Source organism: Aptenodytes forsteri, unplaced genomic scaffold (assembly GCF_000699145.1).
Source record: "Aptenodytes forsteri isolate BGI_AS27 unplaced genomic scaffold, ASM69914v1 Scaffold76, whole genome shotgun sequence".
Lineage (NCBI taxonomy): Eukaryota > Metazoa > Chordata > Aves > Sphenisciformes > Spheniscidae > Aptenodytes > Aptenodytes forsteri.
In genome coordinates this window covers 1598333-1620935 of record NW_008794444.1, presented here as the reverse complement: position 1 = coordinate 1620935, position 22603 = coordinate 1598333, and the positions used below count along the sequence as shown (strand labels likewise).

General features: G+C 44.8%; 1 protein-coding gene across 1 annotated transcript in view; it reads left to right on the top strand.

Annotated features, from left to right (window-relative positions):
• Positions 1-1399: 1399 nt before the first annotated feature.
• The window catches only part of FBXO34 (F-box protein 34), a 25930-nt gene continuing 4726 nt past the window's right edge, over positions 1400-22603 (top strand). The window contains exons 1-3 of the mRNA XM_009289831.1: positions 1400-1479; positions 12542-12646; positions 15145-15344. Of these exons, the coding sequence (XP_009288106.1) occupies positions 15268-15344 (77 nt within the window). The 5' untranslated portion in view covers positions 1400-1479; positions 12542-12646; positions 15145-15267. The remainder of the gene's footprint in view (positions 1480-12541; positions 12647-15144; positions 15345-22603) is intronic.

The following is a 22603-nucleotide window of genomic DNA, read 5'->3' as shown; positions in this document are numbered from 1 at the left end:
TATGTTGCGCCTGGTACCTTGTTCAGCCTATGTTATGTTATGTTGCAGGAGCTCCATGGAGATGAAGCCTGCTGGCTTTATTTTGCTCTGAAATCCATTTGGCTTAGAGTTGCCTCCAGAATCTTGGCCCTGTGGTACTTCAGACTTGCAACTTGGTAACCTGCTGGGTGTTTAAGGGCTGAGGTTGGGGCAAAGCCTGGATGCTTTGGTGGCTGGGAGGTGACGTTGGCACATGGAACTTGTCATTCAGGTGTCCTCATGCTGAGAGCAGTGTGCCTCTTGCCTGTCTCTTCTTCCCTTTATAATTTGCAATTTGTGTTTAAAAGTGAGGGATTTAATTTTTGTTTTCTCTGCAGTTGTGGTCCTTAGGAGCAATTAGGTGTCGTGATGTTTGGCACTGGAGCTGCCTGTGGTGGCTGGTTGTGTAAGTCGGTATTGCTAAAGTGAGCGGGGAGCAAGTGAAGGTATTTGCACCAGTCATTTAGAAACTGGTATAATTCAGGTCTGAATCAAGCTCAGGCTCAAACAGGTTGTGGAATTTATTTATACAACACCACTGGGGTGTGTGGCATTGCAGAGACAAATAAACAATGGTTCCCAGCCCGGAGCCTTGTGTTTGGTATTAGATAACGCAGCATGGGGTAATTATAGCCAGGGACCTGGGTGGAGGGGTTAGGAGAGGGTGAGGGTTACATCCGTGTAGGGAACGTGAAATGTTCCTTGTTGTGCCTGCAGCTTGTTAATGGCACTGTTAAGAAATTGTGGGTGCGCCTGAGGTTATAGGAAGGATGGAGGTCAGCTTTGCAGAAGGAAGTGTTGAGTGAGTTATAGGAGACGCGTGGATTAATAAGAGAAAGCAGAAGGAGGTGAACTGAAACTAGTCAAGCGTACGGGGAGTGGCTGGGTTTGCAGAGGCTGAACATGCAGAAGCAGTGGCACTCAAGGGTCTTGAGGAATTTGGGTGTAAGAGCAGTGACTGGGAAGTCCGCACCCAGACCCCTAAACACGTGTGCTTGACGTGAATGGAGGAACGGGTAAAGAAAGCGGTCCAGCACGGCTAGTGAGAGCTTTGTGGTCTTTCCTCTTTGCTGTCCCTGCAGCCTGGGCTCCCACGATGCCAAAGCAGCTTCTGCCCAGCCACCCAGTGGGACTTCTCCATGTGGCAGGGCAGCCGCCTTCGACTGTAGTTGCTGGGCTCTTTTCGGGGTGTACTCGGTCAGTCGGCACTGAAGACCTCCTTGAACTGGTGGTGCTCCACATGTCGGCAATGCATTGATTGTTTTTCCCACGTGCCCTTTGCATTGGGCAAACCGGATCTTTTGGGTTTTAAGAGCTGCTTAGTAGTTGTAACACCGTGAACGTGTAACTAATTTCCTTTTTCCTTCCCTTTTGCTCTTCAGAAATGCCATTCTCGTGAGTGTGCAAGAAACCTACAGAACTGTAATGTCTAACCCTACATGGAATAACAACTCTTTGAAGGTACCACCCTTTTTTAACTACATGGCTTTGTTATAGGTTGGGTTAATGATGCACTGATCTTTGCTTCAAAGCTCGAAATCGAAGAACCATGTCTTGTGTAATGCTGTCTCTTCCAAAAGGGTGACAGTGCTGTGACACTCTGGTCTCTGATTTCCAGGAAAACTGCGTGCAACCCAGCACTTGATCCGGGGTGCCAAGGGGCCATCCCTGTCTCTCTGTGAACGATCTCTTTAGGCAGGTCTGGTGTTGCCTTAGGAACAGATGGTGGTTTCTATTCAGAGAGCTGAGCTAAGCTTTCTTCATACTTGGTGGCCATCCTTGGAAACATATTGCCCTTCTTTTTAGTGACGCATGATGGCTTGCCTGTTTGTCTTCAACTTAATGACCTTCTGGATCGTCTTTCTTGACGAGAGGCTTCTAGCTGTATTTATGAAGAATATCATGATAAAGTGCAGTAACACTTTAACATTTAGATTGAAATGTCTTAGCTGTTTGTGCTGCATTAACCAGCTCTCAGGCGTTGGCTTGCTCTGCTGTCTGATCCCGCAGTGATGCCATAATACTGAATTTTGGACTGCCCTGTACGTTACCATGGCAACAGACTGATGTCACAGACTCAAGGACATGACTTCAGCGTATGATCATGCAGAGGCACGATCAGATTTGTGAAGGAGAAAGCTGACTAATGCACATCTCAAAAGCAAACAAGGGGAATGCGGGTTACAGCTGACCAAGCAAGGTGCTTCAGTATGAAAATTCCCCTCTTAGACAGAGGAGGGGCTGGTCATGTCTTTAAGTCAGGAACCGTCATCGTGATGAGCTGCTTTTTACCGTGGATAAGCAGACATCTTGCAGGTATCCTGTATCTTTTAAACAGGTGGTGTTCTGGGGTGGGGAAACTTGCTCTCTGCTTTCAGAGCTTTGAAAGGGCACTTTCTTGTTTTAATTTTAAAGAACTTCTCAGTGGTCTTGTAAGCACACTGGGAACACTTCGACTTGCTTAATGTTGTTCAAACAGTTTAATTGGTTTTCCAAAGCTTTTATTTTATACATAACATTGGAAGGTGAAAGGGGAACTCTGCATCTGCATTATGGTCACATTTTCCTATATCCTATTAGCAGATTCCAAGATTGTTTAATGTGATCTCCACCCATTTCATTTGGCTGCAACCTTTGCTCCCATGAAAACAAGGCTGATTGTTCTGAATTGCTGTGTGTATGTGCTTTGGCACGGCATGAAGGTACCTATAATAACACAACCATTGTCTGGAAAAAAAAGCAGTTTGCAGTAATAACTACAAATAAAAGGGTGCAGTACTGGGACGAGACAGATAATGGTCGTTTTCCCACCCGTTACGCACAGGAGGTTCTCAACATGGTCACCCCTCGGCATGACAGGGATGTGGGCTTTAGTGTAGTATATCAATATTGGGAATAAGGGACTGAAATATTTGCATGTTGTTCCAAGTTTCTCTTTCCTGGACGCGGTTCCATTGCTCATATCTACGGATGGGGAGACTGAATGGCTTTTGCACAATGCGGTATTTTATTTGCATGCTGTGAGCAGTTTAACAAGTGTGTGTGCTAAATGAAGCATTCCTACTTTCAGTTAGCAGCTGATGCACCCTTAAAATAAAAAAAAAAAAGTGCCTGTAGGTTGAACAGTGGGGTTTTGAGGAGTGAGATTGTGCTGTGTGTTTGAGCGGATGGTCGGTCGTGCCAAGCCTGAATGTTAACTTGAAATGCTGTGGGATTCAGCAAATAACTAACTAAAACTCCTTCGTGCTGAAGTAATTTTTGCTCATCTCTGCACTTTGTGGAATAAAGGCTGTTCTAGCACAAGATTTGGAAGCAACGTAATTGTTTTAAATGTTCAGTGTCACAGGAATTGAGGATATTTTAACAGAAACTGGCATTTCTTATAGTAGTTTGGTTGCCTCCCAGGACAGGAAGCTGTAGAGTGTTAAAAAAGAGGCAGGGGAAGGAGTTTTTAACAACCCTCTCTCTAAATCAGGATGCTTGAATTCGGTGCCTGGCCTTGAGCTGAAAGGGCTGGAAGCTCTGCAAGATTCAGTGATTCACACTGCTCTGCAGCGGATAAGAAGATAATGGTGATGAACTATCAAGAAGGCAGCCGTGCTAAAAAGAGAGGCTTTGTGATACGGTAAAGGGGAAGGAAGTCTGGAGAACTTAGAAAAGGAACAGATGTTTTTGGAGGTGGGGAAAAACTTAACTATCCATGCAGTTCGCTCTTGCAGCGGAGCCAGCATGAGGAACTTGATACCAAACAAAAGTAGGCACACCCAGTATTTAGCACAGGGATCCTGGAAAGCTGCTCTTCGGTGCCGCGATGCTTTTCTGTTTGACAAATACGTTGTACGGTGACATCTCGCAGAGGCAGAAGTGAATAATATAAACACCTGTGAGTTAGTGTAAGGTTGTGTATAAAAGGGGTTGGAGGTGTTTGATGCTTGTCTTTAACAACAATAAAGAAATATCATAATGGATGTATAAAATGATACTGAAAGCAGGAAGCCAAGAGGGATGCCGTTCCCCGAGAAGGAAATAATGACAGAAGATGCGTTAAAAAAGGAGGAGAGGTTGCTTGTAGGGTGTGTTTATGGACTGTGATGACTGGAAGTGTGATAAAACAGATTGCCACTCGTACTTTGATACACAGGATCAGCAATGATTTTTCAAGTTGTTGAAACTTGCATTTTGATACACAGGATCAGCAATGATTTTTCAGGTTGTTGAAACTTGCATTAAAAAAAAAAAAATGTATTTTGCTCTTACTAATAGGTTAATCCACTGTAATTGACTGTGAAATAAACCTGGGGGAATTTTCCTGTCTGTATGTGATGCACAGCTGACCCCCAGCCACTTTGCTGTCTACTTGGCAACCGTACCTTCAGATAATTAAAAGCTGTTTTTTAAATCCATTCTTCTTTCAACTTTTTTTTTTTTTCCCCCCCATCTTGCTACTTCTCTGAGAGCCGTCAGTCACTCTTCTGGCTAATGTTTAAAAAAACAAGATAATGTAGTATTAGGAAAGGAAACCTGCAAGTGAATCTTTTTACTTTAAAATAACCACAACTACAAAACTGGGTGAATGTGTGCACCTCACTGCTACACTTCTAAAAATAATTTGACTTTCCCAGTCCAGTACGGAAAACTCTTAAGTTCACTTTGACTTTCTAAGATCTCACGCTGCTTGCCCCTCTAAAATCAATAACCAAACCTCCATGGCTGCCTTTGCTTAGGAAGCAGTTGTAATTACCCAGAAATTACAGGAGTTGTTCAGCACAGGGATCCTCTGGTTTCAGCACATAGTTTCATCGCTCTGTAGTGTTTTGAGAGGCCGAAGGGTGGGATGCGGCTACAATGAGTTTCCAGATTCCTAACAGTGTGAGGGACTGTTTTTAATAGTGATGATAAAAACAGCTATTCCCAGTTGGAGGTTAGTCAGTGGTACAATTATCAGAGCTATGAAATAGTGCAGGGATGGCTCGGAATGGAAAAACTAAGGCTTGAAACTTATTTTCTTGAGGGAGCCGTTTGAAACTATTTCCTGCAAGCTCACAGAGAGTTGATAAGAGATATTAAATGGTGAGAGATCAAGCTGATGGGTCTTGGTGATTACTTCGGTGATTTAGTTTTCAGGCTGGCAAACTTCAGCTGGCTTTTGGGAGAGGGATTTGGTAGCAATTCGTTGACGAAAGCCAGCGTGGTGAGGAGGAGCTCTGGAGCTGGCATGTCTGATTCGTAAGGTTGTGGTCTTCTGCCGTATGGTGTGCTCACACCAGCTGCTCCGCCGGGGAGCCTAAAAATGTGCTGAGTATTTTCACAGTACAGTAACAGTCCCCAGCTCAAAATTTGGTTCACTTAAACCATCCTTTTTAAAACACAGTTGTGGGTACCTTATTTTCTGCTTAGTCTCCTGCTGATTCGGTTCTTCTCATTCATACTTTCTCTGTTTTGTCCAAGAGGAGGAAACCCTGAGAAGAGAATATTGACTGTACTGGGGGGGAGCAGTGGGAGAATGCAGAGTTAGAAAGCAATACAGATATTTTTCCTTGTCTGTCTTGCTTATAAAGCTGGTTTTGCATTAATAAGTTTAAAAGTAGTGTGAAACAAACCTGAATCTGGTATTTTCAGATGAACTTCTAGGAAAGTTCATACTTCTAAAATGGTCATTACCTGGAAAGAATTGCACCAGAATTATTTCTGGTGTCCTGTTGTAGGTCTGTGCTACTGAGTTTTGAAGATGAAGCGTGAAAAGTGAAAGATTTGCAGCAAAAGTTCTCACCAAGGCGCTTAAGCGTGCAGAAGCTATCCTTTACTGAAATCTAGATGCTATTTTGGGGCCTTTCTTTTTTCTTTAAAGAATGAATTACAGCTGAATTCATGCTATGCTTGGAATTTCTGAAAATTCAATTGTGTTAGTTGCTAGGTGTATCAACTACAAAGCTCTGAAAATATAAAACTATTTTTTACTTCAAGTAGCTCTGAGCTATTAAGGGAAAAAAGTCTTTAAAAGTGTAGCCAAAAAAAGATTAAGATCCGCAGAATTGGTAGGTTTCAAAATTAGCTTAGATTTTTAAACAGTCTTCCGAAACAATCATGCACAAAGATACCGTATTTAATGTTGGTCTCTACTGCAGTTTATCTGCCAAAACCCCAAGCTTATCTGTAACTGAGTTAGTTCAGCAGAAGACATTCTGTGTATGATGTTCTTTCAAGAATTTGTATAAAACCAAGCAGATACTTTGGCTGGGAAAGATTTTTAGCGTGTACTATTGCCTGCCTTCCGTCTTCATCTTAAGCAGTTTAGCCTTAGCATGTCACTGGTCACACGCCTGTGCTTTTGAGCGTTCAAAATCCTTTCTGGTCTCTTTAAGCAGGTTCTGTGTTTTGCAGGCTGCAAAGCAGATTAGTGGTGAGAAACATCCTCCGCATCCAGATGCTGTTTCCTGGATCGTTCACCTGCGTTTGTGTGGCCCCAGCTCCGCTCACCGATGCGCTGTTTCCTCCCTGTGCCTGCTCCTGCTGAGCTGTACGTGCTTGGACAAGCTCTGCCGCGCGATGGCTGCAAGCGCCTAGTTTTGCATGACGGATAACTAGGGGGTCTTCTTTGATTGTGGCGTTGTGCCAAGTGCCGTTGTGAGCCTCATCGGCATTGCTGTGTTATCCCTTCTGTCACTGGTTTGGATTACATCTTTATTTTGCCGGCTTTTGACACCCTGCTGTCCCGTTTCCTTGCCACGCACGTGTATGACTCTGTGCTGCAGGCCTGGAGCTGTTGGAGAGATGCTAGCACAATGCACGACGGTAGGCAAAAAATATGCTGCTGGATTGAAACGCTGGGGCCTCATCCTGCCTGTAGTGAGCAAATGTCTCCGGCACCGTGACAGATTAATCTTCTAATGAAGAGTGAAGATTGGCAGCCTTTGATGTGCAGTCTAATTGAAAATGTATGATTCTTGCGTGTGGTGTCAATTAAACAGCACCAGCACTTAACGGCAGAGTGAGAATAACTTTTAATTTTTTTTAGATCTTGTGAAAAGTTAGCCTTGGCCAACAGCCCACCCAGCTGCTCGCTCACTCCCCCTCCTCAGCGGCACAGGGTGGCAAATAGGCTTAGGAAGCTTCTGGGCCGAGACAAAGTCAGGGCAAAACGGAAAAAATTGATTTATCACCAGTTAAAGTAGGCTTAGGTAGTGAGAAACAAGAAGGTAAACATTAAACCAATACCTTTACTCTCCCCTTTTGCTGCAGGGGAATGCCTGCCCTGCTACGGAGCACCTCCTCCCTTTGCCTTCTCTGACCTTGGTGGGTGTCATCGTCCCCCCCCCCCCTGTCGGGTGTGTTTTGCCCTTTCTTAAATATGTTTCCCCAGCGGTGCCAGTCGCTTGGCTCATGGCCTCAGCTGTGTCCTGCGGTGGGTCGTGGTGGAGCCAGCTAGAAAGGGTCCGGGGCAGCCATGACCTCCTCCCACAGAGGCCATGTTAGAACCTGATGCTAATTAGTCTTTTTTTTTTTTTTCTTTTGTCTCAGATTGTAGCCTGTTCTTTAGGGCCTTTTTGATTTGTTTTATAAGATACCACTGGAAAGATCAGTGAAGCCAAAGCTTGTTGAGAGGGTGTGGGTGGTGGTGTGTCTTGTTTGTTTCTGGCTGGGTGGGTTGTTTTTAGATGCTTCTAATGAATCTGTTCTGTTGGAAGTTTTCTGTCCTCAGCAGATGTAATGATGTACTTTGTTATAAAATGTTCTGTGAAAAATAGTTTGAGCTTCCTTTTACATGAAATCTGTCCTGAACTTGGGTACACTTAGTATAACTGTGTTCCTAAGTTAGCAGAGCAGAATTTTTTGTAAACTGCTGACCTATAAATTTGAAATTTCAGAGTTCAGCGTTTTTACATTTGGAAAATGTAAAAAACTGGATGCTTTAGAGATGCCTAGTGAATATTGTAACCTCTCAACTCTGCAGTGGATTGACAGAACGAATCCATGTGGACAAAATAATGTCGTTCTGCTTTGAGTCTTTGTGAGTGTGTGTGGCTTTTGTTTCATTGTTTTTTTTTTGGGGGGGGGTGGGGTGGGGTGTTTTTTGTTTTGTTTTGTGCCTGTGTTTTGTTGAGAAGGTATCCACAGTGGATAGGACAGAGAAATCCACAACATAACCTTTTGGTTAAAGGGTAAGATTCCACAGAAGTAAACAAAAATGAATTACCCCTTATTCTGCTAAACTATTTAGGGCTGGACCTGTGATCAGGGTATATGGGGCGGTCTCTCTGAAAGGAGAACTATCGGCCCGAAGGCTGGTCCAAAAGCAGTTAGAGCCAGATAAACCAGTTAATTCACTGAATTAAATACGGCTTTAAGTTTCAAAGCTGACAAATTTAGTGTTTTACATTGGGTCACCTGCTGTGGGGTTTTCCTTATTAACAAAGTTCTAAAGAAGGAACTGTATTTATTTATTTACTGGATATGTAGAAGTTAGCTGTAGGTTTGCTCTTCTACTTTAGAAGCCATTTAATACCCCATGGAGAGATGTACAGAAGCAATTATTCCTGTGCATTGTGTGCCATGGTGCAGGGGGACTTCTTGCCTATATAGTGTCAAGTATGAGCTTTTTGGTTTCGTGCTGACATTTTACTTTGTCAGTATATGCCGATAAAATAGCCAGTCCTATGCTGGAGTACATAGTTTCAAAGATACGCTTGTAATCAGAGGAGTATTGCAAATGGGGTTATTTTCACTGTGTTATAAGAGCTGCCACGAAAGAGGCAAAGGGAACTTTAAGAATTAGAGTGGGTCGTTATGCCGTGCTGCTGGATCACTAACAAACTATTACAGGCTAACTGGTGAGTAATTACTGTCAGGCAGGCCATGTGATGGTCAATTTATTAGCTGTCGCAGCAAAAACGAATCTACCAAATGTGTGCCAAAATGAGTCAAGTGGACCTCTCCAGCCAGGATCCCAAACATCCACAGGCGAAATTGGGTGATGAAATTATTGTTGACAATCCTAATCTGCCACATCAGTGTTGTAATAATACTCAGGATCTTCTTTAGCACACTAACGTTGCGTTCTTGAAAAAGATGGGATAATTCTTGCTGGTTTTAACGGGCTTTCTCTAAAGTGGGACAGGTTGGCTCTCTATTGGCATTCAAGCTGATCTCTTTCATGTAGGCTGTCTGGATTTCTGTCTCTGGTGTTTGTCCTAAAACTCCCCTTTAACGTCAGTTCTGCATCTTGCAGTCGTTTCTACCGTTCTTTGCATGTACAGCAGCAATCCAGCGAGACCTCAGTCTTACAAAACGAGGGCACAACGTCTCCAGAGCTCTGGGAGTGCTTCTCTACTATTTTTGGAACCAGCTCTATTGCTTCTATAATAGGAAGGCTTCTGGAAGCTTTCTCCTTCCCCTCGCCCCAAGAAAGTAGCCTTTCAGCCGAGCTTTCATTAATTCAGAATCTGCATGGCGAAACAAATCTAGTTTTATACGCTAAATAACTCAGACGTGGCTCATGGATCGCGTGGCCTCGAATGCGCAGCGTTACAGTGAGTATCTTTACCCATACCCAGTAACCTGAGGACGCAGCAGCTGTAGCCCCGCTCAGGGGTGTTTAGCTACCCCTTACTTATCATTCGGGGCACACCATAGATTGTGCGGTGACAAGGAGTGCCAAAGTAGGTGGTAGCTTTCTAGAAAGCGGAGTAATGTGTGATCTGGGTGCGTTTGTCACCAGCGCTGCAGCAGCAGTGTTGGCAAGGGATTTACTGTTTTTGCTTTCCTCTTAGATCAAGCAGAACAAATCTAATGAGCCAGTTCTTAACTTCTTCCCAGTTGAGCAACAGATGATGTCCTTACCCAAATTGTGCAAGACAGCTGAAACCTTGCAGGAATAGTTAAACAAGGGAAACACTTGTGATATATTTGTGGGTGTCCCCCCCCCCCAGTATTAAAATACAGGGTTAACAAGGTGCAGCAGAGCTTATCTTTTTCTTATTTTCTTTTTCCCTTTTGAGATTTTCCTTTCAAGGGGAGAGGGGACAACTTAGTCCTTCCAGGGGGACAACTTAGTCCTTCCAGCACTAACCACACCTAGAGGAGAGAAAGCATGAGAGCTACAAATTTGAAGCCTTTCATTCTTTATTGATATGATCTTGGAAGGAAGACAGGTCTTCCCTGTAGTGCTTCATTAGAATAAGCATTTCGTATGCTTATCGGTACAGCAAGTAGCGCTGTTTGACGGCAGTGAAGAGTCTCAAACGTTGCCTTGGAGCCCTACATGCTTGTTTCCCCGCTTCTGAAACAGTCTGTATTTTGCACGCTGTGCATTCAAAAGCTTTCCTTTCCACTGACTTGAAAGAAGCTAAAAACCACGTTGTGGCAGATACCTTTCCTGGCACGATTCAAGGCGTGGATTCGAGACAGCCGAGTCCAGTCTGAGTTGCTGAGAACATCATCCTGCCAGGCTTTGCTAGGGCCTGCCAGGTCTGGGGGTAAGTGGGTTCAGGGAGCTGACCTCTTCTGGGTTAATTTTCTCCTAGTTCAGCTCCTCGAGCTGCTTCAGGTGAGAAATCAGATGGGAACCAGTGCTGATACAGGGGAAGGGCTGGGAGGAAGAGAGGGATGAGACCCCAGCAGGGCAGGAATTACAGTGACCGAAACGGCTCTGCAATGTTTCGGAGCATCCACGTGCTCCCTGCTGACATGGATGCCCAAGCTCAAATTTACGTGGGAATCTTCAGATTTCAGTGAAGTAACTGCTCCGTCTGGTGTTATCCAGGGTACAGAGTATGGATGGGAGCTTGGTGAAGCTTTGAGAAGGGCTGGAGTGAATTTGGTAGGGAAATGAGCCAAGGGCCACGGTAACAAGGTCCGGCCGCTTGGCCGGCTCTGATTCCTGGTGCCTAGAAGAAGTGGTAGCGGCAGGTTTTGGCGTGCAAGTAGACACGGGAAGCTCCCCCCGTTTATTTCAGCTGGAGCCCCCGTGGCAGCTTTATTGCTTTCAGGTTAGATAACATCAGATCTATGCAAAGTTATACCTTTTGACCGTCGAACAGAGGGGAAGCTGAGCACAGGAGGCTTCACAAGGCAAGGGGTGTCTGTTCTGGCTCCTGCTGCAGGTGAAAAGGCCAGTCTGCAGTTCATCTGATTGTAGGTATTAATCTTTGCATCTCTTAATGCTCCTAAGTTGGATACAGTGTCTTTACTAAACACCTAGTTTTGTGTGAGGGTTTGTTGCCAGCTGCAGGTGGATGGAAACACAAATGTGAGGTCGCTCGGAAACTCTTTGTAAGATAGCTTTAGTCAGAACAGGCTTGTTTTCTCTTATTTTGCCTAAGACTGTTCTATTAAAGAAGTAAAACCTAGCTGGTGAACTTAGTGTTAAAAGGTAGTTCTTTAAGGTGTTTAAAATAGGTAGATATTACAGGAAGAACAGTTAAAAAGAAAGGGTTGTGTTCCTATAGGTGTCTAAGAGGCTGAGTACGAGGACCAGGTGTATCATCTCGCTGTCCGACCTAGTCTGGGAGCTGCTGCGGATTGCTGGTCGTTCCCATGAAATGCGAATGTTGGGACTCGGGAAAGCTTTCTGCGACAGGCTCTTGCTTGGGAGAGTCTGGTGCTGTTACAGGTGTCCCAGGGCGGGTGTTCGGGGAGGGAGGGAGGGCTTGGAGGGATGGCTAGGCTGGGAGATGGCAGAATTGCATGTCTGGTGGAATATGCTTTTAGGGACAAGTATCGCGTAACAACCTAAACTTGAGCTGAGCGTGGGGGGACTGGACATGCAACTCTGCTCTTGCAAGAAAGCAACAAGATCTCCCACGTGGAGATCTCTATCATAAGGCCTCAGCACTGGCATTTTTTTTATTTTTTAAAAAGATGACCTGTCCTTCATAATGACCAGTTTTTGGTATTAACTCTTCTGAGTTCCCCTCTGAAGTACTTGCCGTTGCTTTCTTCTGCATCCTGAGTGTGCTGATGCTCTTTGCCCAGCTGATCCAGTGCGAGCCTCCTAAAGCTAGCCCTGCGCGGAGGTGGGGTGGTCAAACCTGCTTCTACCAGCAGCGTGACTGCTGCCCAGGACCGGTCCCAAGGCCGCTGCCTCCTTCCTAGAAAGCAAATTTTCTGAAAGGATGTGCCCATCCTTTGGACTCATTTGTTTATCGGTTACTGTTGCTACTGTTTAAAACAGACTTGCTCTTGCAGTAAAGCTTTAGCTATCAAAATATCGAAAGCCATAGTGTATTGCTGCACAGATGAAGAGACCTTGACCCCCCCCTCATCCGCGCTAGTTGAGTTAATACATTTGTTTTCCTAAACTGCAGCAGCGTTCAAAACTGATAAGACGGGGAGTTTTGTGAGACCATTCGACGAACTGCTGTCCGTTGCTGAGAGGACGTGATGCTTACTGCTGCCAAAATCTTAGTCCTTCCCATATCTTATGCATAAAGGCAAATGTTTGGGGGTTGTTTCAGAAAGGGAGAACACCGAGATTAGGTTTTTAACTTCCTCTTGTGTTTTCTTTCTCTGTGCATCTATATTTCAGTTTTCGGGCTGTACCCAACTCTCTGCAAAACTAACAAATCAGCTGAAGCACCTACTGATAAGGATCAGCCTTGGTAAAGAAACACACTGTGGTAGTTAAAAGGCAGTAAGTATCTCTGTGCTAGCTTGGATGCTGATTTTTTTCTTTTTTTTTTTTTAATTCACAAGCACAGCTTTTTACTACTTAGACAGTAGGAATTTGTCAGTAGCTTGCTGGCATTAATAGTCTATTTCAGCTCTTTTCTATAGCCCAGCAGCTAGGGGAGGGGAAAAAGCATGCTTTGTATGGGGCCGTGTTTGGATCTGTGCTGCAGTGCCCGTCTGAACTTAGTCTGTGTCTATTTTGTCAGCTTTTGCATCTCTCTAGTAGGTGCTGGTCCCTTCTTAAACGCATGACATCCCACCATACGATGCCTGTGCTTGGATCGGGGCTGTGGCTGCCCCTGACCTGAACGAGTTCGCTTGATGGTTTTGCTTCTCAAGCTCTTCACTGCAAACAAGATGATCTTTTGTTTTCAATTTTTTGGTCTGACTTTTTATCATTTATTTCTCAGTTGATCTGCAAAGGAGTAGGACTAGGGCAAAACATCTGGTGTTCCGAACCAGGAATACACGGAGAGAGTTTTAGCTATTGAAAAAGCGACTGGCATTCTTGAAATGGTATGGTTGCATTTATTTGGGTGTGGATATAATCATGTTTCTGTGATACAGTTCCTGCTGAGTCTGAAATACTAGTGTCAGTAAAGCCAGAAGGGGAAGCCAGACAAAAGCTTGGATAAAAGTCAGAATTTCAGTGCCTCTTACTGATGGTTCATGGAAACATAATGATTTTGTGTTTAACTTTTGATTTTTCATAAAGCACTAGGCATATGCTTTTTTCCTCTGAATTACTGTTTGTGAATATATATTGTACAGCCCACAAAACATCAGAAATGGCTGATTTTTGTGCCTAGGTTTCACTCTTGCAGGTAGATCCTTGTTGTAGGCTCCGGGCAGTCTAATGAAAATGGCTTTTAACTACAAAGCTTCGATTGCTGCTGCTGTTAACCATGGCAGCCTAACTCCTTGTCTTTCTGAGTTCATGGGGTAGAGGGCATACTCTCATCCTCCAGCTCTGCCAGCGCCATGCCTCCTCCGTCTTCTCCATCCAACGTGTGTGTTTGCCTTGTGTAGAGCTCAGCAAAGATTTTTTCATGAAGACTGGAATGTGTTTATATAATATTTTCTATATTATTTTAGGCTCCTGCTTACTCAAATGTAGGCAAATGATTAACCTCTCATTCACCATCGCTAGAGGAATCGTGAAATTGCTATAGCAGACATCAAGTCAGCTGGATCTAAAGCGGTTTCTGTTTTCCCTGCCTGGAAAGTCATCCTTCATCGCTTTCTCGGCAAGTGTGGCTACCAGGTTAGAGCGGGTTTTCCAGGCCAGGAGTGTTTAGCGGCAGCGTTGAGTTGTAAACCGTATTTGTCAAGCACCGATTAACTTGTGCCGTGCATAGGTAGGTGCTCTTTTGCGTGGGAGTTTTTCCTCTGGCAGGTGTTGCGAAAGGGGTGACGCGAGAGGCTCCGTCTCTGCGAGAGCTCGGCTGCCAGCAAGCACAAACCTCCAGCGAGTGCCTCTGCCGGGCTGCACCGTGGAAATGCCGCTGTAGGAATAGGGCAGCGGTAGGAGCACTGGGCAAAGCTGCTGAAAAGGAGAGAACAACCTGCTGCACTAAATCACAAATCCCCTGGGGACACAGCTCTCTAGTTAGCATCTCCAAATGGCATTCCTTTATTAACGGCATCATTGTGCGTGGTCCTCTAGAGAGGAAGGAAACGATCTTTAAAACAATCTGCTGGCAACTCAGGCTTGAGTGTTTGAGTCTTTCCAGGGCTCTTTTGCTGTGTCGCTCTTTCCTTTTATGTCCCAACTCGAAGGTGGTTGTTCTTTCACCATCGAAGTACGTTAAAGCCCTGGTAATAGTGTCTACTCCAAGGACGAGGCGTAGAAGGCAGCAACCTAGTGCGAACGAGAGATACTGCAGAACAGCTTTGTTTTGGTGAAACCTCCTGTCTTATCTGTGTGTGATGCAAAGACGGGGCAGTTTTCACAAGGCTCGGAGGCTGCATGGTGGCATGGTTTTTGTCCTTTATGAAATCCGCCACGTTAGTTTGATTAGAACGCTAACGTAACTCCTGGCAGCGTCAAATCTTACTGCTAGCAGCGATTTCCCTTCAAAGCTTGATGCGGTGCTAACGAGCAGAAAGATCTTGTGCGTCCTGTTTGCATGGAGCTCAGAAGGCAGCATGTTCCGTGGGAGGTGCCAAGGTAGCGCTGCAGTCGTATATAAGGTGAAAGTGTTGCATGTGCAGACAGGCTGTTGGGGGGGACACACGTTAATTTGTATTTTAATGGTGTTCAGAAACTCCAGCTGCAATAATGGCATGATGTTAAGTTCTTTTATATTTTTATATATATATTTCATATATATATATGCATATGTGTGTGTGAATATATATTTTTCTCTCTCTCGGGAAAGATTCCTTGTCCTGATCATCTGTACTTCAATCGCTGCTGTACTCGAACATGATCTTCTTATGTACCTCTTGTTTGTTCAGTTTCTAGGTGGGAGAGACACGGTGAAGCTCTGTGTGGGGCAAGGAAAGCTGATGGGGGAGCCTTGCGCGTAACCCAGGATGGACTGGCTGTGACGGCGTGCCTTAGCTGGAGAGGTAGTTACGATGAAGAGTTCCTGCAGAGCTGGCCTCCACAGGGAACCGCTGAATTCCACATCCTCCACCTTCCATCAAGTCAAACGGTATGAACAGACCGGCTGGTCTGCCTATAGTTAAGTATTTAGCACCGATGTAGCCTTCTCCTTGCTTTCCTGTTGTCTTGTGTCACTCAAATGTTTGGTCTAAATTCTTACTTTCGGATAGTGTTTTAAGTGAAATGTTGTAATGTAATGTAATTTCTGCTTAAAGGCAGAAATGTTCTTTGACATTTTTATTTGATAATGACAACTACAGACTCACTACAGCTGGTATTGTACATGGAGAAATCTTTGGGTTTTTTTGCAACAGCTATAAATTAATTTGGGAACACGGCTTTGAAGTAAAAATTGGAGAATGGCTTGTCATAGTAGGCTTTAAAACATGCAGTCAGCTTAAAGCAAGTGGAAATACTGGCAATCGTCGTGGTTTGTCTTACTATGGAGTAAGTAATTAGATTAGTTTAAGCTCAGATTTTTGTATTGCTCACTCTCCTGTGTCTCTTATTAAGAAGTAATGCACGATTTATTTCAAACACTTGTGCTTATGTGACAATTAAGTGAACGCCTCTCACTGTGTCTCGTTACGGGAACACCATACAGAACAACTTGTCCTTATGCAAATGCAAGAACATGCCAGTTTGTTTGAGTTCAAGCTACTTGAAAATATATGTATCTTTTTTTTTTCTTTTCTCTTTCTGAAACCAAGACTCTTAAACTTCCTCAATCCGGAGGAAGAGAGCCAGCCTTCTGGTTTCCAAAAGCTGTGTGGGTTTAAAGCAAACTTTAACCTTTGTTCTTTGTGGTTGTGTAGACAGCATACGCTTGCTATGTTAGTCTCATGGTAATTTAGCACTGGAAAAGGCTTCCTGGGTCACCCAGCTCCTTGCTTTCCCAAGCAGTATCTCATAATTCTTTTTGTAAACTTAGTCCAGCCTAAAAACAATTACATCTTTTCTTCTCTCCTCCTGTAGATTAAGCCATTACGGAAGATGACAGATCTAGCTGTGCGATTAGGAACCTTCTTTTGATTCCCAGAGTGAACATTCATGCCAGCTTATGTACTTGTTTGAGCTTGTGTTCTTTTTTTTCTTTTCTCTTTTGCGTAAGGACCGCTTCTTATTTTCAGTAGTTTACCTCTTTTGCTGTATTCTGTAAAATGTGGTTGTATACCCTCACCTGTGGTTTTGCTGTGCTAAATGACCCAAGTTGTTATCTAGTAGCTTCTTGAATAACAACTGTCGTCATCGTTCTCGGCGTGGATGAATCTCCTCCGAGTCATGTCAAAAAGCGCATGCTGCGCTCCGGAGCAGATCTGGCAGGAGGGCTTTTCACTGCTGCCTTGAATGCGTCACAGAATCACCTCCACTTACCTCTGTTTCATGGATGTGTCTATGGTGGCCAGTGCACCTTTCTTAGTTGCCTCCAAAACTTCTTGGTGTTCAGCTAGCTGGTGCCTCACCACCTGTATTTCAAAACTCTCCTCAATTTCTGTTACTCGGTGCTTTGTGCCTCTGCTGTTTTGGAAATGCCTTCGTTTCTGTGGGTGCACCTGTAGTATTTGTGCTGAGGTCATGCCTAACAAAATCAGCTGTTCCCAAGGCTGATTCCTGAGGCATGTCTTTTGTTTCCAGGCTGGTGTTTTCTTATTCAGCATCACCTGGGGCTGTCTGCTGCTAAGCCAGCTCCTTTTCCGTTTTCCCATTCCTCTGCCAATCTGTCTTAACCGGTAAATCTCCTTGCGACTTCTGAAGTCCGCGTGAGTAAGATGTAGTACATTTGTCTAAAAAGATGACTTTTTTTGAGAACCTTCAGGTTAGTCTGGCATATTGAACTATTCCCTCTTCCCCCTTTTTCTCTGTGTCGCCTTAATCCTCTTTGCTTGCAAAGCACCTTTATATTGAAGTCGGACAACCAGGCCTGGGGAGGCTGCGATCTCTCTTCCTTCTCTTTCTCCCCTGCAGTGCCACCTCCAATGTGCCATGTGTTTTATTAACTCATATTGTTGCCTTTCAGGAGGTTTATAAATCCTGCTTCTTGGTCTGCAGTTTATGAGCCTATCTATTTTGGATTCTAAAACTGAGATGAGCCAATCCTCACAATTTTCATGAAGCTTTTTAATTCTCCCCCTGCCAATGTTCTTGTTCAAATTAACCCCTGGGCTTTTGCTCTCATGATCACCCTTACCACCCCTCTTTAAACATGATGCAAAGTCAAATTTGGTATTTTGTGCTGTACCTAGAGTACTCTTAATCTCTGCCCTGACCTTGCTTGTAGCCCTGTTTCTCTCCCTGTCCTTTCTCACAAACTGAAGAACCTTCTACTATTTCTTTGTTTTTAAATATCTTTGCAGTGACTTAACACTGCACCAGTTCTCACGTTTATTCCTAGACTTTTTGATCCCTAAGATACAAGTTTCCAAGTGATGTGACCTGGTGACTTGAAACCTGTGTCTGCTTCTTGTATCCTTCCCGAAGAAGGAACGTGTTCAGTTGGAGTTTCTTCTGTTCTTGTTTGAGATGTGTTCTTAATAACGAAAACACCTTTTGACTTCTGGAGGATGCCTGCTGGGTTGTGCTGTCTGCACTGAAATCCTCTGCACCGCGGCGCAGCTGACTTCGTGAACCAGTTCCTTTCGGTCTCGAGTTTCAAAAGAACAACCTGATGACTTGCCTTCAGATCTACTTTTGCTTATTCTTTCTTTTGAACCCGGAGTCTCTCAACGATAGTGCGGTCCGAGGTTAATTTCTACAACCTTTCACGTGTTCTCGGTATGTACGCAGAAAAATGAAGACTAAAGAGCATCACTTTGTTGGTTCGTTAACTGTTTGAAGAAATTTGTTGCGCCATGGTATTAAGAAAGGTCTCAGTCCTCTTGCAGTTAATAAATTAGAAAACAAATGTTAAATCAAGAAAGGTAAAACATTTCCAGAAGGAAACGTTATCATTTATCTGTGCTGCTCTGGGCAGCTTTCAGCAGAAGCTCTATGAAACCACCACTTTTTTTTTTCTTACTGTCCTTCGGTGATTTCTTCTCATCTTAGCCTGTTCCACCACAGGCATGTGTGCTATGCCATCATCTTTGAGCTACATGTTTCTGGAGCTTATAACCTTGAGTACCAAATCTTTCAGTTTATTTTGTTCCGTTCTGCTTTATGTCATCCCCGTGTCATCTGTAGTACGGTTGGGAAGCGGCGAGCATGGGTTTTGAGCTTCCTCAGGCTCAACAAAGAATTGCTTCTACGTCACTCGCTTCACGGTAAGTGCTTTTACACAAAAGACTGGCAAAGCAATGGCACTTCTTCCCGTGTAAAATTCAGAAAGTTAGCTGAGGCTACTGTGCTTTATGCTGAAGGGCATATGTGTGTGTGCGCGTTTACTTTACAATGTGTTCAAAACTTACTAACGGGTGGGAGCCCTCAAACTGGAGTAGTCTGTGCGTGTTGGGCTTGGACGTGCAATCTGTCACCTGAAAAACCTCTGCTTGGTGAAGATGACGGATTTTATAGTTGCTCCTGTGTGTCGTCTCCCCCAGAGTCGGGTTATTTGAACACCTGACGTGGGCGAGCAAGCGGTGGGGGATCCAAGGTTAAGAGTTAGGCGCCTACTTCGCATTCAGCTCCTCAGCTCCTCAGCTCTTTTGGGCCAGCTCTGCCCCACGTGTTCGGCTTGCTCCCGCTTCCCCCCAGGCTGGCCGCTCAAGCGGAGAGCGCTGCTTCAGCAGTCAGATACCTTCTGTTTACCTTCAAAGCCCGCGATAATCCTCGCTTGCTCTCCGATTGATGCAAGAGGCAGCTTCGCAGGCGTTGGGAGGTGGGTCAGGAGCAGTTGCTTTAATACGAAGTTACTGCTGCGAGGGAGTGGGTTTTCTAGAAATCGGATGCCTCCGCAGCTGCTGAAGTCGAACCCGCCCCTGGTCTGGAGCATCGTGCTTCCCAACCCGCCTTTCTCTGAGCTTGGACACTTGCCACGTGCCAGAACAAGCTCCAGTGAGTAGCAGAGCATCTTCCATCCCGGCTGCTCGGCTGGGACTTTCCCGCCCCGGCAGAATCCGTGGAATGCCTTTGAAGCAGCTCTCCGTCTGCTTTGCCTTGCCCCGGCAGTGCAAAGGGGATGGAAATGGTACTGGAGATTGAGCCCAAAGGACCCACCAAGTCCTTCCAGAAATAACAAGTGGTTGACCGTAGTTTAACTTGCGTTCAGTACTCAGTCCTTCATAATTGTCAGTGTCCTTTACAGAGGAGCTCAGCTCTATAGACAGAGAAATGGGATGCCAGGGAAGAGAAATGCCTCGCCAGAGGTTAGGCTTGGTGTGGGTTTTTATTGTTGTTGGGTTTTTCTTCCCCCCCCCCCCCCCTTTTTTTTTTTGTGGCTTTTGCCTTGTGTTAGTATGTCCTGAGGGTTTTTTCAGAGTTGTAGTTGGCACTGCGTGCGCAGTCAGCAACGCTAGGAACTTCTGTCGACTGGAGTTAGTGTTTACAAAAAGAAATCCACAGGAAACTTTGAGGGTTCGATTGAAATTTTCGCCTTAATAAAACCTTCCGGTGCTTTGCCCAGAAAACTTGCAGTGTGAATATGCTGTTTGAGCAGATTACACTTTGTTGTTGTTGTTCTTGCTGGCCAGAGGAAATCTTTTGGCTTCACAGGGCATCGTGAGAGTCCCTGACCCAGGTGCAGCGAGGGGCATCTGGGCTCTCTGAGGACCTTAGAAAGGAGTTGTGAAAATTGAGCCTTTTCTACCAGTTTTTCCTCCCAACTCTGGAGCTTCCACTAAAGCAAGTTTGTTTTTTTTTAGGCTGCTGTGATTTAGAAGATACATAAATACAAAAGGATGCAGAAAGATTCTGGCCACCTTGGCACGGTAGCTTATGGGCCTTCCCTTCAGTAGGCATGCGTATAAAGGCATATATTTCTCTATCAATCCCATGTAGTAACTAACTTGATAAAACTGTAGTGGAAACAAGCTGTAGTTACGACTTGTAAAAACAGCAGTGCCATTCCAGAAGTGTAAGTATCCTGTTTTTCAGACACGGCTGATTAGAAATAGAAAAACTGGCCCTTTTATTTCATCAGCTTAAGGGTGGAATAACAGTATAAAGGCAGCATTGCTAGTTGTTTCAGTGCTGATCGTTCCTGGCAGAATTCTCCCTTATCAGCAATTCAAAACTGCACGTTTGGGACTGAAAACCTTTTATGCTTGCGCCGTGAACTTCTGAAGAGTCGTTGCCTCTAAAGATAAAATTAGAAAGCTTGATAACTTAAAGGGTGGAGGAAAGCAAACAGAATTATTCTGGAATGAAGTATCATAGGGAATTGTCAGTGACTTTATCTTTTAACAACTATTTTTGGTGTGTTTAAATATTTAAAAACTTACCTGCAGCTGCCGCAATTCTCTGCTTGCCAGCACTGAAATGTTGCAGAAATAAGGTAGTCTGTGGGTGGGGACTGGGCTCTGGTTCATCTTCAAAGCAATTTCTGCTGGGAAGCCTTGTTCTAATTCTAGGAGCTAGAAATGAAATGTGCTGCTGACGTGCGGGGAAGAAGCGATGTTTGCCTAGAAGTTTGTTGTTCTTAGTGTTCCCGGCAAAGCCTCTGTGGGGTGGGCGCTTGTTTTTTCCAAGTGACGCTTTCAGGTAAGGTCCATTATTAATATCCCTTGTAAAATGGAAGCTCTCTTCCCTGCTGCCCGAAAACTGGGAGGCAGGTGGCACTGCGATTCAGCTGGTCAGGTGGAGTGAGCAGTACTCTTTATAGCTGTCTGAAGTTATTAAATGAAGGTTTTCTTTAAACCTGGATCCATTAAAACAGTGCAATGAACTGAATGCTGAATTCAAATGAGGCAATTATTCTGGCAGTAAAACTTCTGACTAAGGCATAATTTTGTTATGTAAATTGTAACTTTTCAACCTTAAATGGTATTGTTGGCTGAGCCAGAGACTAACTGAAACATAGGAGGAAATAAAACCTTAAATGAGAAATCCGTAATAGGTGAGGCATAACTCTACCCTTTGTCTTTCTCCATAGACCAGAAATAGCTGGGAGCAGCTGAACCAACTTTGCTGGCTAAACATGTCGTCTAAGCACGTTGGGGTAACCAGTTTGGTCCTGTTTTCATTCGTGTAATACCTGGTCTCCCCTTCGTTTGCAGCTTCTCTTAATGAAGGGTGTTGAACCGATTGTCCTGCTGGATTCCTGAAAACTGCTTGAAGAAAGCCTTTTAAAAACACGTTCAGCTCATCTTTCAAACACCCTGGCATAAAAACTCCTGAATGAAATTTGATCTTCTGCTCCTAGCCGCACGTTGAAATCTCATGGAAGTCGTGTACTTAATTGTATTCACCTCTTCTCCCCAGGGTGCGGTGGCGGGCAGCCATCGGAGCTTTTCTCTCTCCAGTCTGAAAAGCACCGCTCCAGAATGCCCGTCTGGGTGGGGAAGGGAGGGCTGCAGGCACCGTTCTCTGCAGCAGCTTGCTGCAGTGGTTCACCTGCTGCTCTTCTGGGCTGGGCTCTGGCCCGAGCGCGTTGGTGGCCTGACCCTGCTTAGCTATAAAGTGCCACCAAGATGAGGCAGACCCTATGGAAAATGAGGCTGAAGCAAACTACAGCAGCCGTGATTTCCCATTCGCTTTTATTCATCTGTTTCAGCACCCTGAAGTTCTATTTTTATCAGATTACTTTAGTTTTTAGCATCCAACTGAGAAGGCAAACAAAATAGCTCGGTTGCATTTTGCAGAGGAGACGAAATTGGGAGGTGACCCAATTCCAACAAGAGCTGGAATTTGCATGTAGAAGGCATGGGGAGAGAATTAACCCAGGGACTAGGCAGGCGTATATACAGTAATGGGAGCTCTCTTAGCCCCACAGTCTGTAGGTGAAGTGCAGATGGTTTTGGCTCTGTCTGGTCGCAAGAGGGAGGTGATGATCTTCCTATAAAATCAGGAGGAGAGAGAACATAACATCATCCTTTGCAGTGTCTGCCTCCTGGCCTTCAAAGCACTGCACAGGACCGAAGGGGTCCCCTGGGTTTTATGCACACTCGTAGAAAGGTGAACCAAGCCCTTCCTCTTGATGTACCTCCCCAAAACCTCTCTGCCCGCACTTGTCACCCATCCCCTTGCTGCTTACCACTAGGGCTGGAAGGAGGAACCAAAATCTCAAGGGAGAGCAACGGTTAAGCAGTGCGGCTGCTAATGATGCAGGAGGCTTCTTCTGCCTTGGACAGGTACAGGTGGTGCCTGGCTGAGTTATCAGAGAATCATTAAGGTTGGAAAAGACCTCTAAGATCATCGAGTCCAACCGTCGACCCA